Here is a 17,641-nt window from a genome sequence, read left to right as displayed (position 1 = left end):
AATCTGACTGAGAGCTAGAGACTATAGACAGGTCAGGATTAAGCACAGCTGAATTCTCCTAGAAACAAACCTTTTGAACAAGAAGGGAAAAATTAGACTACACTAAGGTGCTATGGTTACAATGGATAATTACCTGCTAAGAAGGATGGTGGTGGTGAAATAAGCGATTATTGAGGGCACAGAAACCCTCCATTGGTTAAAAGGTGTGGTATGCAGTTTTCTAGTAAAGCACTTGTTAAAACAAGGCCTCTTAAATACAGCTGTGATTTGAACCTGACTGATGTATAATGCTGGGCACCACCTAATCCCAATTCACGCCTTCCTTGCGGTAGGGCTTGAGTCCTTGCCTCTTCTACTTGTTTTTTTAGCAAAGCTTACATTGTGGCTTGTTTGTCCACTTTTTTACCGAGGGAAAGGGAGGGGGGGCGGAAAAGAAAGCTTTTTTAATTTCAATGAGTTTCTTGGCTCAGAGTAAACACCTCATTAATTTTAAAGATATCAGCCTGCAAACATTATTAATGCAGCCCGAATAATGGAGAGCATTAAAGGGAAATGTGAGGGAGTAGCACGTGCAAGGTGGAACACAGTCACCTACCAAGCACTCCGGAGAAGGCTGCACACACCATTACCTACACTGCACGGAGGAGAAAAACAAAGACGGGAGAAGGGGCAGGTAAGCCAGAGTGTGGGAGGGCGCACACACACTCGCTCCCCCTCTCTCCATAGTGTAGCCGCCGTTTGTAGCTACACACCACCCTCTACCCTAAATATCGTCTTCTCAACGGTGGTCAAGTTTTTCTGTGTCCTAGCTCCATTTTAAATATGATGAGCACAGGCATAAAATATTGTTAAAGGGAGGAGAGGCATCTCTGAATTACAGGGAACAGGTCTGCGTTTCTTTGCTGTCTTCCATGCCATGCTTCTTCTCCATTCAGGGTTTCTGCTGAGGGCAGCCAGAGAGGGCAGTGAACCGATTTCTTGCTCTGGGAGCTTTTCCCAGGGTTCTGTTGCCGTGGGGGCTACTGTGGGTTGTTTGCGGGGGCGGGGGGAGCGGGGTTGCCGTCCACCCTGGCCCTCGGGCGCAGAATCTTGAGAAGAGTCACAGACCGTGCTTGGTGAGGCAGGGAGCCGAACTCAGGAACAGTTCTGCAACTCTGGAAGACAAAGTAGACTGAGTGACTCTCCAGGTCAGTTCTTCACCCCCTTGACCTCTCTCAGCCTCCACGACTCCCCTGTTCCCACTACATGCACAATGATGGCTCATGTTCTCTTACTCCGTGCCAGATATCCAACTCTGAATTGAGCAGTCAAGTCACCTTGGTGTCCTTCAACAACCTTTAGGCAATGATGTAAAATTCAGAGCCCAGTTTCCTGCCCACGTTGGACTCACCAGGGTCCTGACAGCAAAAGTCCAGCTTCTTCTTAATCTAATCACCTGCTGTGTCTCCATCCTGGCTGCCCAGCACGGGGTTGGGGACAGATACGGCAGAAGGAGGAACAAAGATCTAAATACATGTTCCACCTGGGCCTGATGTACACGCTGCCGCTGACACTGAATCAAATGCTTCGGGTGCCCGTTGGTTCCTGCTAACGTGCAATCTATCTGTGGCTCCAGGACATGTCTTGTTGATCTGAGAGCACCGCTGACACCTTGGAGTCAGGCTGCATTCCACCGGGAGCCCAGAGCAGAGGCACATTTGTGTGCAGCCTGGTGCCCGAGCCAGCAGCCACAGGAGGGGAGGCTTCCTTCAATACACTGTTGGAGGCGCTGATTCCCAGAAACAGGATGAACATTCAATTTCTGTACGGCAGTGCTTTTTTTAAAAGTAATTTTATCTATTTATTTATGGCTGTGCTGGATCTTCGTTGCTGCGTGTCTGCTACTCTCTGGTTGGTGTGCGCTTGGGCTTCTCATTGCTGTGGCTTCTCTTGTGGAGCACGGGCTCTAGGGTGCTCGGGCTTCCGAAGTTGCAGCTCACGGGCTCCAGAGGACAGTTTCAATAGTTGTCATGAATGGGCTTTGTTACTCTGTGGCACGTGGGATCTTCCCAGACCGGGGATCAAACCTGTGTCTCCTGCATTGGCAGGCGGATTCTTTACCACTGCGCCACCAGGGAAGCCCAGGTCTGGCAGTGTTTTGTTTCTTTTTTGTTTTCTAAAGAATGACAGCAGAAGTATGAGGAGGTAGAAATGATACTTGAGAACTCTTATTGGGTGCAAGGGCTTCCCAAGTGGTGCTAGTGGTAGAGAAGCCGTCTGCCAATGCAGGAGACATAAGAGAGGCCTGTTTGGTCCCTGAGTCAGGAAGATCCCCTGGGGGAGGGCATGGCAACCCACTCCAGTATTCTTGGACATAGGACTCTGCAAGCTACAGTTCATGGGGTTGCAAAGAGTTGGATACAACTGAAGTGACTTAGCACACACGCATTGGATGCAAACTGGCAGACAGTTGTGGGAGCTATAGTGAGGCCTGACCCCAGCTATCTTCTCTCGGAGTAAATGCTCATGCAAGCAGGAATTGGGAGACCTACAGGGGCCTCCTAGAAAAATGAAGAGGGGCATTTGTGAAAGGAATATGCCTCATGTATCCTATTTTTCAGATGTAATTTTCCTTTCTAGATTAGAGTAGATTAATTTTGTTGAGATATCGATTGAATCCAGCTCATAAACTTGATAGAAGATCCTTCCAAGCTCTACAGGTCACTCCAGAGAGGAGAGAGAAAGAGAGAATTTGGACCCCTAGAAACCCTCCAGGGTGAATCATGGACTTTCTGCTAAACCAACTCGACCCATGGTCTAGATCCAAGAAGCTCTCACTCTTGCACAAGGATCTTACTTAAATGGCAGCAACTTTCCCGTTCTTTCTGAATTGGGAATGTTGGGAGGGGCTTGGGAGAGGAGGCAAATGGGCTTCTGTATGAAGCGTGAGTCTGGCCGTCAAAATTCCAAGTATGTCATAAAGACGGTCATGCAAAATTGAGTACTGGTGGGGTCTATCATCAAGGAGGCAATTAGAGGCTAACCTTGGGGCCTATTCCATCTCCAAGGAGCTCTCCACACACACATTCTGAATTAGATTGATCTCTTTCATTAACATCAATAGGCTCCAAATACCTTTGTGTACTTATTATTACCTGGCTTTAATGGATAATGAAATTGTGGCATAATATTGCTAACACCTGAAGGGTGTCTAATGGAGAACACGGACTGAAACTAAAGTGCTTTTTCTTCCCTTTCTGTGGAATTTAAAGGCACCAGCTCCTTTAGTCCATTAGAAATGATGGGCTCTAGGTAGGGGCAGTTCTGCAGAGAGCACTGTCTTGCCGAGCTGGTGATGTACCATCCCCCTGGCATACGGGGGGTCACTGCCTCTGACATGAGCTGCAGAGAAGTGGCCCCCAGAAGACTGACTTCAAGAGGGGAGCCCCACTTTGGGCTCACTCCACTCTCTCACCCATTGGAACGAAAAGAACCATTATTAGCAGACTCTAATACAACTTGATGCACCTCTTTTGAGTTCTTATCCTGTGCCAAGCTCATTGCTAAGCACCGAGGACACCAGCATGGATAAAACAAGACTCTAGGTTCCTATCACGGGCCTCAAAATCTGTCCAAGGAGGCATGATAACAGTGACCACAAAACCAAGCATTGAGTCTATATGAGGCACCATTTTAAAAGTTTCTGTATTTAATCCTTACATCTCTACGAGATGGGGACTCCACATATCCACATTTTTACAGGTGGTTGAATTGGGGTACAGAGAAGTTAAGCAACTTAACCAAGGTTAACAGGTGACTGGTGGAACCAGGACTTGACTGACACACAGCTAAAGAGAAGCAGTATGTTCCAGTCCATTTTGTGGCATTTTCCCACTGTGTGTTACTGGCCAAGTCGCCTGTATCCGGTTTTTTTTTTTAATTATTTATTTATTTTATTTATTTGGCTGTACCGGGTCTTAGTTGCAGCAGGCAGGATCCTTTAGTTACAGCATGCCAGATCTAGTTTCCTGACCAGGGATCAAACCTGGGTCCCTGCATTGGGAGCCTGGCCTCTTAACCCCTGGACCACCAGGGAAGTCCCCACCTGATTAGTTTCTTCGGGTTGCCATAACAAAGTACCACTTTAAGACAATAGAACTGTCTTCTCTCATAGTTCTGGAGGTCAGAAGCCGGTAATCAAAGTGTACGCAGGGTCGGGTCCTTCTGGGCACTCTGAGGGACAGTCTGCTTCTTGCTTCTCTCTTAACTTTAGGTGGTTTCTAGCAACCTTGTCTTCCCTGGGCTTGTAGGATGTATCACTCCAATGCCTGCCTCCATCTTCACGTGCCTACAAAGGTATTATCCTTTGTAGGTCTCTTCTCTTCTTCTTACAGGGACACTTCATTTGCAATGATCTCATTTCCAAATAAGGTTGTATTCTGAGCTTCCAGAAGGACATGAATTTTGGGGAGCATTATTCAACCCAGTGGAGCTTACAAGGAGGCTCAGTGGTAAAGAATCCACCTGCCAATGCAGGAGACAGTTTCCCTCCCTGGGTTGGGAAGATCCCCTTGAGAAGAAAATGGCAACCCATTCCAATATCCTTGCCTGGAAAATCCCATGGACAGATGAGCCTGGTGGGCTATAGTCCATGTGGGTCACAAAAGAGCTGGACAGAACTGGTGATAAACAGCAACGTTCAACCCAGTAGAGTCTGCCATCTTCTGACTCCCCCAAATTCATGTCTGTCCCACGTGCAGAATATAGTCACCCTATCCCAACATCCCCAAACATCTTAACCCATTTCAGTACTGATTCTAAGACCAAAAAGTAGTGAAAGTGTTAGTCACTCAGTTATGTCTGACTCTTGGTGACCCCATGGAGTGCAGCCCACTAGGCTCCTCTGTTTATGGGGTTTTCCAGGCACGAATACTGGAGTGGATAGCCATTCCCTCCTATTGGGGATCTTCCTGATCCAAGGATCAAGCCTGGGTCTCCTGCATTGCATGCAGATTCTTTACAGTCTGAGCCACCAGGGAAGCCCTCTAAGATGAAAATATCATCTAAATATAAACTCAGAAAGTCCCAAATGTTATCATCAAATCAAGCATAGACTCTGGGTATGGTCCATTCTGGGGCAAACTTCTGTCTGCAGACCTGTGAAACATCTAACTGTCAGAATCTGGTTCCTGATCCCATAAGACGTGGGGTCAGGAGTCGGGGGCAAGAGCAGGGACCTGTCCTGTCAGCAGTTCTAACCCTAGTATTTAGGATTTAGGATTGTGCCTGACCTCTGTTCATGCTCAATTCATGTTTCTTGAACATGAGCGTGAAGGGCTTTGAGAATCAAATGAGATCATGGGAACAAGACATTTCTCAAAACTGTAGGATAAAATTAGAGTTTCTTTAGGCTGCACTGGGCTTGTAGAGAAAAGTAGACTAGTCCATAGGTAGTATTGCCCCCAAATCATCCTAAAGAAAAAGGTGGGTCCTTTGTTCTTGAAGAAAAGCAAAACTACAGGTACTGTTTGATCCATCTTAAGAACTGGCTCATCCTTGCTAAAAGGCAGAAGAATGGATGAAGTGGTTTTGGAAGGCCTGTCTAAGTTTACGATTTTATGTCAGCTTGTAACTTATACAATTTTTTGAGTTGGAGAACTTTCTGCTTTATGTCACAGCCCAAGCTAATTGTCTACACTTGTACCTACCTGTTTCCTCTCTACTTGGAACTACTCTCGATATCCAGTGAGGAATATCCTCACATTGAGACTGGCTACATAAATATGTGGGGCCTCATGCAAAGTGGAAATGCAGGGTCCCTTGCTTAAAAATTATTAAGAACGTCAAAATGACACCAAGCCAAGCATGGGGCCCTTCTAAGTGCAGGACTCCCTATGACTGCATGAAGCCAGCCTGCCTCCCAGCCTCTCAGTTCTTGCCACGCCTCTGCCCTGACACCTTGTGGAACATGAGGTTTGGTGAAATTGCACTTTCTTGGGAACCAGGGACCCTAAGGAGCCACACTGCTCCTCTTTGGTTCTGGCCCAGATTTCTATTCACTCTCAGCATCTGCCTCTGGGTGGAGAGGAATCGTCTCAGCATGTGCTATTTACGTGGGAACTTTATTTAAAGAGTACAGCAGCTGATCTCAATTGTACCCAAGATGCTTGGCGAGGCAAAAGTAAACTGTTCTTTAAAAACGGGGGGAAAAGCAAGGCTTGGAGAGGTGTGATACCATCCAGAGTCCCTTTAACCAGCACATGGAATGGAGGGGCTCAGGGCCTCTGCTCTTCCTTTGACTCTAAGTCTGGGCTCTCTCTGCTTAACCAACATGCCTGCTTGTGCTTTTCTTTGGGGTAGCATTCTTATTCTCTTCATCTCCTTTATGTAACGTCCACCATGAAGTCTCAGGGGATCTTCTTGCTCTTACCCTCCAGAGACGGCAGACTCGGTCGCCCCCCCATCCCCATAGCCCAGGTGGGGCCCACAACACAAGACGTCGTGTGGACTCTGGCCCTGAACTCCCTTCTCCCCAACTCACCTACCACGGCCACACCTGTCACAGCACGACAAAGCAAGGAAAGAGATGCAGGGTTTTGACAGTTCATGGTTTTTCTTGTTGACTGCATTTTGGTAAAAATGTATTTTAACCAAATGATGGCAAAACAGTGAGTGTCATTCTGGTTTAGATGTTTGCAGGCAATTAAGTTCAATGCGGAAGACCACAGTCAGACTACAATTGGCCAAATGGCCTTGGTTTACTGAGCTCCACTGAGTCAGGATATGCTTCCAGACCCAAAGGCTGAGGAGCCCTGACTCCCACCAGCAAGGTGACATCTCATCTCACCCAGCCAGGCTCCTCCCCCACCACCTTCTCCTCCGACTTCCGTCTATGCAATTCTTTTCCAGGCAGGGAGGCCGAGGTGAGAAAGAAGACCCTGAATTCAGCTCAGAGGTCTGATCAAACTGAGAGGAGGCTGTCTGGGAAAGAGCGCAGAGCTTGGAACCAGAAGGTGCATGGGCACATCCCACTTACTCAGCTTACTTACGGGGCTGAACTTTATTTTCAAAAATCTACAGAGTGGATGCCATATTACCTGCCAACAAACTCACACTGAGTATTAAATAAATCACATCCCACGTGAAAAAGGGTCTGGCCACTTTCTGACATGCAGAAATCATTCAGTTGTTTGGTGAACCAGAGAAATGGGAGGTTTCAGACATTGGTTTTTTTTTTTTTTCCCTTCAAATCTAGCAGCACAGGGCCCAGAACATTCATTTGTTTAGTGAACATTTACCGAATGTGTGTGTGTGTGTGTGTGTGTGTGTGTTTTCAGTTCCGGAGTCATGTCCAACTCTTTGTGACCCCATGGACTATAGCCCGCCAGGCTCCTCTGTCCATTGGGTCCTCCAGCCAAGAATACTGGACTGGGTTGCCATTTCCTTTAGGGGATCTTCCCGAATCCAGGAGCAAACCCATGTTTCCTGCATTGGCAGGTGATTCTTTACCACTGAGCTACTAATCAGTTCAGTACAGTCGCTCAGTCGTGTCTGCCTCTTTGCGACCCCATGGGCTGCAGCATGCCAGGCTTCCCTGTCCACCACCAACTCCCAGGGCTTGCTCAAACTCATGTCCATCGAGTCGATGATGCCATCCAACCATCCCATCCTCTGTCATAAAATAGGCATTATTTTTGACCCCATGAGGGATTAAAAATTACTATTCTCACCCTCAAAGGGTCCATAGTCTGATGGGGGAAGTAGCCCTGTCATATCCTGTTTCTCTCCAGGAAGGATGAGAATAGATTTTGTGTTCATTATAGGCACGTCCTACGACCATCCTGGAGAAGGAAATGGCAACCCACTCCAGTTATCCTTGTCTGGAAAATCTCATGGACAGTGGAGCCTGGTGGGCTGCAGTCCATGGGGTCGCAAAGAGTCGGCCACGACTGAGCGACTAACACTAACACTATGACTATCCCAGAGAAGCTGGGTATAACAAAATGGCAGCGGCTCTCACTGTAATTTTATGAGACTTAAATTCCCAGCTATAAGACTTTTCTCACGGCCCAGTGGTGAAGAATCCACCTGCCAATGCAGGGGATGCAGGTTTGTTTCCTTGCCTAGGAAGATCCCACATGCCGCAGGGCAACTGAGCCCCTGCACCACAACCACTGAGCCTGCGCTCTAGAGCCCGCATGCTGCAACTAACGGAGCTCACGCACCCTAGAACCTGTGCTCTGCAACGAGAAGCCACCACAATGAGAAGCCTGCACACCGCGACTGGAGAGGAGCCCACACTCGCCACAACTACAGAAAGCCTGTGGGCAGCAACAAAAACCCAGCACAGCCAAAAAAAAAAAAAAATTCCCGGCTACTGGACCAGCTCTCTGCCCAGCCATGCTATGGGTCCTGGTGGATCTCTGCAGTTGCCCCACTTCACAGCTACTTTTGCTCTTGGAGGCTGGACTGTGGCCTGCAGAGATGGGAGCCCTGGTCCAGTTTGGGAGTAGCGGGCAGGGGGAGCAATGGCCAGAGGTTGGAGGGAGGGAGAGACCGAGTGAGGTGTTTATCTTTCCATTTCTCCCCACTCCAAGGAGCCTCCACCCACGGTTCGGGCTCCTAAGAGGACGCCACACGTCCCCCAGCCTTCTGTCCCCTCAGGTTCAACCACATTGCTGGCCCTGGGCCCTTCAAGCCTACAGGTAGGAACAGCTCAGCCAGTGCCCCAGTCCCTGGGGGATTGCTCTCCTCCTGTGATCACCTTATGTCCCGCCCACCTCTTGTCAAGCCCGCCTCGGCTTTCCTAGTTTCATTGTGCTATTTGCTCCTAGCCAGTCTCTGACACACACACACACAGGTACTAAAGTGTGTGCATTCCAAGAAAGAAGAGACTAAACCAAAACCAGTGTAAGATTTTGCAAACTAAGTGGTTTAAGAAGAAAGATTTTGGGTGTGAGACCTGATTTTAAAACAATTTCTCACTCTCCAGCTATATGAATTTGGACAGCCATTTAGTCTCTAGGATCCTCTGTCTCCTGGTTAAAATGGAGGTTATAATACTGAGCCCCCAGCGTTGCTGTGAGGACTGCTGGTGCTGCTGCTGCTAAGTCGCTTCAGTCGTGTCTGACTCTGTGCGACCCCATAGGCGGCAGCCCACCAGGCCCCGCCATCCCTGGGATTCTCCAGGCAAGAACACTGGAGTGGGGTGCCATTTCTTTCTCCAATGCATGAAAGTGAAAAGTGAAAGTGAAGTCGCTCAGTCGTGTCTGACTCCCAGCAACCCCATGGACTGCAGCCTACCAGGCTCCTCCATCCATGGGATTTTCCAGGCAAGAGTACTGGAGTGGGGTGCCGTTGCCTTCTCCGACTGTGAGGACTAAAGAAGACAAATCATATGAAACGCTTAGTCCAGTGCCTGGCACACAGCAGGTGCTAAATAAATGGTGGCTTCTTCTTCTTATAATTATGAATAATATTATCAATATTAGTTATACAGAAAAGCTTAAAGGATTCCCCTACTATTTTCTAAACCACAAAATAACCTCCTATTTCTAAATGACATAGAGGGACTTCCCTGATGGGCCAGTGGTCAAGAATCTGCCTTGTAATGCAGGGGACACAGGTTCAGTCCCTGGTGGAGGAACTAAGATCCCACGTGCCTTGGAGCAACTAAGCCCATGCGCCTCAACTACTGAACCCGTGCTCTCTGGAACCAGTGGGCTGCAAATACTGACCTACACACCACAACTAGGGACTTCGTGCGCTACAGTGAAAGATCACGCATGATGTAATGAAGATCACATGTGCTGCAGCTAAGACCCGACACAGCTAAATAAGTTTTTAAAAAATAAAAATAAATTATGTAGACTTTTCATATTATGTAAAAATGCTGGGGCGGCAGTGTTCTTGGCTAGTCCATTGGCTTGGACCCCCTTGTCAACAGACTGCTTATCCCTGCCCAGGTGGTGATTCGCAGGCACCCTCTGGTCTACGTGGTGAGCCTGCTTATCCCCAGCATCTTCCTGATGCTCGTGGACCTGGGCAGCTTCTACCTCCCGCCCACCTGCCAAGCCAGGATTCTGTTCAAGACCAGCGTGCTGGTGGGCTACACCGTCTTCAGGGTCAACATGTCTGACGAGGTGCCAAGGAGTGCAGGGAGCACCCCTCTGATTGGTGAGCAGCCCTGGGGTCACCAGGCCTTTTAAAAAATTATTCCTTTATTTTTCACTGTGCTGGAAGTTCATTGCTGTGCAGGGGCTTTCCTTAGTTGAGGGGAGCAGGGGCTACTCTCTAGCTGCAGAGCACAGGCTCTAGGCTGGTGGGTTCAGTAGCTGCAGCGCTGGGTTTAATTGCCCCAGGGCATGTAGGATCATCCCAGACCAAGGATGGAACCCATGTCACCTGCATTGGCAGGTGGATTCTTAACAACTGGACCATCAGGGAAGTCCAGGTGCCCGTCTGGCATTACTTCTGTCCAAGATCTTATGTTGCCTTTCAGACAGAGAAGCAAGGGGCCCAGAGACTCCTGCTAACCCCACCTCCTCCGTCTCCTTCCCTCAGGGGTCTTCTTCACGGTCTGCATGGCCTTCTTGGTTCTCAGCTTATCCAAGTCCATCCTGCTGGTCAAATTCCTCTACAATGAGCGGTGCAGCCAGCAGGAGCAGACCCTCCTGTGTCTTCGAGGGGACACAGATACCAACCAGCCTCAAATGGATCCCGGGGCCCCGCTTGCTGGGGTGACAGGTTTGTGAGAAGCCTTGAGGTCCCTGTTTGTCTCGCTTGATCACTCAGCCCCAGTGCCCACAGGTGGAGCCTAGGCCAAGCATCGCTGTGTGAAAAAATGGAAACATCTGCTTCTTAGCCTCTGCCCTGCATTTTACATCAACTCTCTGGAGACAAGACAGTCGTCTGCTGGCTCTTTGGAAAGCCTAGAGATCAGCCCCTCAGTCCCCTTAGCTAGTTTTACTTACCAGTTTGGAGCCACCGACCTCAGAGTAGCAAAATGCCTGCACACGCACGCACACACACATGCACAAATAGTTTGCATACATTTGGGTTCTAGTTGCCAAATGTGCAGAAATATACAGGTCATCGCAGTGCCCCCTTGCGCAGCACTTACACTAAAATTGGAGTGATACAAAGGTGAGTATGGGCCCTGGGCAAGGACGACATGCAACGTCATGAAGTGGTACATATTTTCACTGTGTTTTTTTTAATTATTTTTAAGGAGAATAATTGCTTTACAATGTTGTGTTGGTTTCTGCCATACAACAATGTGAATCAGCCACAAGTATACTTATGTCCCCTCCCTCTTGAACCTCCCTCCCACCTCCCACCCCATCCCACCCCTCTAGGTTGTCACAGAGCACCAGGTTGAGCTCCCTGTTATACAGCAACTTCCATTAATTTTACTGTATTCTTGAAAGTCAACAAGACACTATATTCCAAAAGTTCTCATCGCAAGAACAAAAATCTGTAACTGTGAGATGATGGGTGTTACCTAGGCTTATGATTATCATCTCACAGTATATACAAATATTGAATCATTATGTTGTATGCTTAAAACTAATATAATGATACATATCAATTATACCTCAATTTAAAGAAGAACCATTCCTGCCCTAAAGCTCTAAGTCAATGAGGTCTGTGCTACCTCAGAAAAATCTCCCAGAAGGATGTAACCTGGACTCATCACCCTGCTTGCTGTGTTCTCCGGGGTTCCTTCAGCACAGCCTTGCCTCCCCTCAGTGGGTAGGGAGAGAATCCCTAATCTTCCAGCCCACTGGCCACTTTTGCCCACAACCTTCCTTGAAGGATAAGGCCATTGGCTTCAGTGGGAAGGCAGGGGGAGCCATGGTGTCCCCTGGCTCACCTACCGTGTCTTCCTCTCGTGCAGAGTCCCCCGTCTGTCAAGAGGACCAGGCCCCATCAGGGACCCTGAAGGAAGTCTGGCCCCAGCTTCGATCCATCAGCAGCTACTTCCAAACCCAGGACCAGGTGGACCGACAGGAGCTTGGGTGGCTGGCCCTCCTGGAACGCTTTGACCGCCTGCTCTTCCAAAGCTACCTTGTCGTGCTGGGGCTCTATGCCGTCACCCTATGCTCCCTCTGGGTGTCATGGAGCGGCTAGGAAGACCCAGGGTTGCTAGTGTCCATCCATGGGCTCTCCTGGCACTTGGGGAAGGCTGAACATTTTTTCAGGAGATATTGGAAGGAGAGGAATGGTGAGTTAAAAAGCTCTCCAGCCCGTTTCTTCTTTTCACTTACCCCAGAACACACATCATCTAATGTGCTATTGAATGACCCAGGAGTAATACGCTCATGATGAAAATGCATAAACAGCGTGAGGTATCCAGGGAAAAGTAAGCCTCCCTTCTTACCCAGTTCACTCCCCAGAAGGTACCACCATTAGAAGCCTCTTTCAGAACGTTTCTAAGCACATACAAACATATGTGTATGTTTAAACTGGTTTTTAAAAGGTGTTAAGAATGCATTCCATCTCCCAGCCCTGTCCTGGTTACTTATTCAGTTAGTCATTCAGCGAAACTTGTATTGAGTGGCCGTGAAGCCCCAGGCATTATGTTAGGCATACCAGAGAATACAGAATAAGTCAATTTCAGATCATTCTTCTTGACTTGCTTCCTGAAGAACCTTGTTCCAACCAGACACAAAGTTCTGTATCCCGGAGCCATGTCTGTCTCCTGGAGCTCTGGTTCCCACCAGCCCAGGGGAGTCCATCTCCCCTGTGCGTTCCTATTGGAAGGGATCCAGACCTAGCACATCTCATAAACACACACCACGTGTGAGGCGCTGAGCTGGGGGCAGCAAGCTTAATGCATGGACCTTGGGAGTTTCCAGGAGTTTATAATCCACTATCCTTGCATTAGTCTGCTCTAACTGTCATAGCAAAATACCACGACCCGTGGGGGCTTAAACAGATGGATTTTCTCACACTTCAGGAGGCTAGAAGTCCAAGGTCGAGGTGTTGACAGGGTTAGTGTCTTCTGAGACCTCTTCCTGGGCTTGTAGATGGTTGCCTTCTCCCTGGGTTCTCATATGGTCTTTCTTCTGTGTGTGCACATATGTGTCCAACCTTCCTCTTCTTCTAAGGACACCAGTCATATTGCAGTGGCCCATCCTAACGAACTCATTTAATCCTAACTACTTCTTTAAAAGCCCCTTTTTTCTATATGCATTCCCATTTGTGAGGTGCTGGGAATTAGGACTTCAACACAAATATCTGAGTGAGACACAGTTCAGCCCATAACCCTCACTTGACTGTGGAGACTCTCCAGGTCCATAATCCAGAGGGTATTCTGGCAGGCTAGAGACCCAAGCAAGAATTGCAGTTGGAGTCCCAAGCTGGGCTTCTAGCAGGATTCTCTCCACTTCTGGGGAGGTTGCTCTTTCCCTATAAGGCTTTCAAGTGACTGGATGAAGCCCACCCACATTCAGAAGGTTAATCTGTTTTACTCCAAGTCTACTGGTTTAAGACTTTAAACATCTAAGAAACACCTTCAAAGAAACATCAAGAACAATCTTTGAACAAATATCCGTGGCCCAGCTAAGGTGACACTTAAAATTAGCCACCAGAGTCTCAATGGCCCCCTAGCTTCCCACCTGTGCCCACAGCCACTTGTCTAGATAGAAGAGCCCTGATCACCTTGCACTTGGGTAACTAACCAACTTCCGGTTCAGTCTCCTCAGTAGTCAATTCTGGATTGGTGAACCGATCTTATGCCATTTCCTATGACCTCATAACCTGAAGACTAAGATTAGAACTCAAACCTTCCACAGTGTTTGACTTTCTTCATTTCTCATTGCTTTCTTCTTCTTTTTTTTAAAATAATTTTTATTATTTTTTGGCCACATCACATGGCATGTGGGATCTTTTTCCCGAACTAAGGATCAAACACAGACCCACTGCAGTGGATGCATGGAGTCTTAATCATTGGACAGCCAGTCCCTCTTGTTTTCTATTAGAGTCTTCAATCTAGCCAAGCCAGCCTGCCTGCCAGCCTCCTCAGGAGAGGGTTTGCTGCCACCGAAGCCTGTACTTCTAGTCTTCTATTTCATCCATCTGTATGTCCCTGTGTGAAGACGCTGCTCAAACTCCAGCCTCCTTCACCCACCCTTCCCACCTGTGTCCGCTCTTCTCTAACTTTGTTGTTGGCTAAGTCACTTCAGTCGTATCCGACTCTGTGCGATCCCATAGACGGAAGCCCACCAGGCTCCCCAGTCCCTGGGATCCTCCAGGCAAGAACACTGGAGTGGGTTGCCATTTCCTTCTCCAATGCATGAAAATGAAAAGTGAAAGTGAAGTCGCTCAGTTGTGTCTGACTCCTAGCGACCCCATGGACTGCAGCCTACCAGGCTCCTCCACCCGTGGGATTTCCGAGGCAAGAGTACTGGAGTGGGGTGCCATTGCCTTCTCCGTCTCTAACTTTAGACGTACCTAATCTCATCCTCCTCTCCTTAGATATTTCATGGCCTTGTGTGTGTGTGTGCAGATGCATCACTTGTCAGATCAATCACACACTCCTAGAACAGGAATCTTGTTTTCTATTTCTAACTCATTCCCATCTTGGCCCAGGTCCATACAGAATTTTTTTTTCATGGTAATTCTGCCATAACTATTGCAGAGACACGCATTCTAGCTCACCGCTGATGGTGGACAGATTTCTAGTGTGTTTCTGCAAGTCTGAAGGACTGAGTCTGCCAAAGGTCAGACACCCAGGCCCTCAGCATCCCTCATTCAGAACAGCCACTAGGAGCTGGTAGGTAGAACACAGAGGACTGAGAGACAGGCATCACTCCCAACACTGCTTCAGAGGACTGCTGTTTGCTTGGAACTTTTTCCAGCACTGAAATTGCCTTTAAAAAAAAATCTGCGCCCCCATCCCCCCGAAGAAAGAGAATTTAAATTCAAACAGCCTTTACCTTCCTCCTCCCTCTCTCATTACCTCCCAGTTAGTGCTCAACGCCAATTGTCCATGAAATTCCACTGCTGCTGTTAATGAAATGAGGAGCAGAAGAAGTTTGTGAACAGGAAGTGTCCATGCAAACCTCCACCTGTTTCTCTCCTCGCTTCCTACTTCCTGTTCTGGCATCCTCTGCCTTGACCTGCTCTGTTAGCCTCTAAATTGATCTTTAAATCTCTCTTCACTTCCTCAGTTATTAGAGGAGGCAAAGGCTTGCAGTAAGTCCCCACAACAGGGTCTCCATCCTTTCCACCTGTCTTGGAGAAAGCACCTGACTTTGCTCCTGGCTCCATCACTACCTAGCCAGGGGACATTGAGACTGATCTCTCAGAGCTTCAGCCTACCCTGTTTGACATCAGGACTGTGTATATTTATTCTGCCCATATCACAGAATTTTGAGGATGAGAATGAAGCAATGTACTTAAGCACACTTTGAAAGATAAGTCATATATTATGAAATAAAAAGCCTGCCTGCTATCAGCAGATGGATTCCAATCTTGAATCTTCGGCGTGAGGTTCTCTTCTAACTGTCTCTATCAGAATACAGTTATAGGCTGGATTCCACAGAAGTGTCCTTGTTCCAGAATCCAAAGGCCAAGGGCTGAAGCCACTATATGCCTCCTTGTTGGCAATTCAGGTTGCAGGGGACGCTGCCCAAGGGACTTCCCATTTCATTTCCCATGCAGTTCACCTTGGCTTCCCCTGCCCAGGGAATAGTTCCCAGGTTCTCAAGGTCAGCCTCTAAGAAGCAGCCCTTCGGGAGTGAAGCCTGGATGCTAAGCGTGGCCCCAGTGTGTGGATCTCCTCTGTCCAATTGCCCAGCGGCCCTGATCGCAACATGGCAGCCGGGGACGCATTCTAAGCCCTGGGTCAGGTCAGCATCCTGAAGCAAAGCCATCATTAGCAAATGGCACTAGAGCCCCCCTCCCGGAAGAGGGCCCCTCTGCAGTGGGAGGAAGACAGGGCGCCAGCAGCCCTTACTTACAAAGCATTGTTAGCTCAGCTTCTCCAAGTGTTTATCAATTTCATGATTCCTGTTTCACAGAGGAAGGAAACTGAGGAACAGAGCAAAAATGGGATTTTCCCAGCTGTGATTGCTCCTACCATCTGCTGTTTCCCAGAATCTCAAGTCTTTTCAGCACTCACCAAAAAATCACAGCTCCAGCTCTTGGAGACGTCACTGATGTCTAGAATAAAGAGTTGGTGGAGCACAGCCCCTGGCTAGGCAGGCTGCTGCTGCTGCTGCTAAGTCGCGTCAGTCGTGTCCCACTCTGTGCGACCCCAGAGACGGCAGCCCACCAGGCTTCCCCGTCCCTGGGATTCTCCAAGCAAGAACACTGGAGTGGGTTGCCATTTCCTTCTCCAATGCATGAAAGCGAAAAGTGAAAGTGAAGTCGCTCAATCGTGTCCGACTCTAGCGACCCCATGGACTACAGCCTACCAGGCTCCTCCATCCATGGGATTTTCCAGGCAAAAGTACTGGAGTGGGGTGCCATTGCCTTCTCCAGGCTAGGCAGGCAGCCCTCCGTTTGTCATTCTATCTCAGGAGAACTTCCAAGGGCTTCTGTTATGATCTCCCACAGCTTCCACAGGGGTCTCACTTTCCCCCCAGGACATCCCACCTCTCCCCCTAGTTGTCCTACAAGAGAGGAGCCCTGTAGTTAAGGATGCTGAGCCCTTGGCCTCTTATATCTCCATGACTCAGCCAGTCTCCCAGGGGCCAGCCTGAAGCTGGATGGTTTAGGTCCTCAGTTGTCCTACAGGAGAGGAGCCCTGTAGTTAAGGATGCTGAGCCCTTGGCCTCTTATATCCCCATGACTCAGCCAGTCCCAGGGGCCAGCCTGAAGCTGGATGGTTTAGGTCCTCAAGTGAACCACAGAGCAGCCCTGTGAGCCGCCAGCACAAAGCTGCCCCCGAAGGCATCAGCCCTCCCCTGGGTACAGCCCTAAGGGCTCCCAGGCCCTCTCACTTCTCAGGGATCTAATTCTACATCTAAAGGCAAGGTTAGTAGAAAGGGGCAGGGTTTAAATTTTTACCCTAGTCTGTGGTTCTGAGGTTCCAGGAAACTTCAGGTCTTTGGGTTTAAGGTAAAGAGCTTCTCTGCCAACTCCCAGGTGGTGAGTGGTCACCCCAGGGCAGAGACCCAACTTAATGTGTCCCCTCCAAGAAGGCAATGCCTCTCTCCCTGCCGCAGGGCCCATCCCAGGCTTCTCCCTGTCCCGTTTCCCGGCTCACATGCCATCTCAGCAGCTGGAAGCTCTCAGTCCTGAGTTATTCACCTGCAAGACAGTAAGCGCTTCACAATTAGCTGAGCACCAGCATGGAGGCTTTTATGAGCTGCCACGCCCCCAGCGCACTCCGGTGTGCGGAATTGAAATGACCCACACCGGTGATTAGATTAGGGGCTGAAGCAGCCCAGCATGCCACTTCAGCCCCTCCCCATCCTATCAGGGTTGGAGAGGGGTGATGTAGTTAAGTTCGTGCTTCATTTAGCAGAGACTGTAAAGTGGGGACTGCAGCGCAGCTTTCTGCTGGCTGGGAAGTGACTGCTGGGCAGTGGGCGGGCTGGGTGGCAGGCAACAGAATCCAGAGCCGGAGTGGGGGAGCCCCTTATTCACCCCTTACCCTGCCTTCTACTTCTCCCCGAGCCTAGCACCAGGCTCCCAAGACCTGGGGCCC

At 49.0% G+C, this 17,641-nt stretch overlaps 1 protein-coding gene and 1 non-coding gene across 2 annotated transcripts in view; both read left to right on the top strand.

The window, feature by feature from the left end:
- HTR3B (5-hydroxytryptamine receptor 3B) overlaps positions 1–14,270 on the top strand; it is a 43,201-nt gene extending 28,931 nt beyond the window's left edge. Inside the window, exons 7-9 of the mRNA XM_006060203.4 lie at positions 9,945–10,155; positions 10,543–10,725; positions 11,879–14,270. Coding sequence (XP_006060265.3) covers positions 9,945–10,155; positions 10,543–10,725; positions 11,879–12,111 — 627 coding nt within the window. The 3' untranslated portion in view covers positions 12,112–14,270. The remainder of the gene's footprint in view (positions 1–9,944; positions 10,156–10,542; positions 10,726–11,878) is intronic.
- Positions 11,079–11,182, top strand: LOC112579785. Its single transcript, XR_003104116.3, has one exon. It is a non-coding gene; the product is annotated as a U6 spliceosomal RNA (small nuclear RNA).
- Positions 14,271–17,641: the final 3,371 nt, after the last annotated feature.

This window comes from Bubalus bubalis, chromosome 16, assembly GCF_019923935.1.
Source record: "Bubalus bubalis isolate 160015118507 breed Murrah chromosome 16, NDDB_SH_1, whole genome shotgun sequence".
NCBI classification, from domain to species: Eukaryota; Metazoa; Chordata; class Mammalia; order Artiodactyla; family Bovidae; genus Bubalus; species Bubalus bubalis.
Note: the sequence above shows the minus strand (reverse complement) of the source record. Positions and strands in the feature narration are given on the sequence as shown.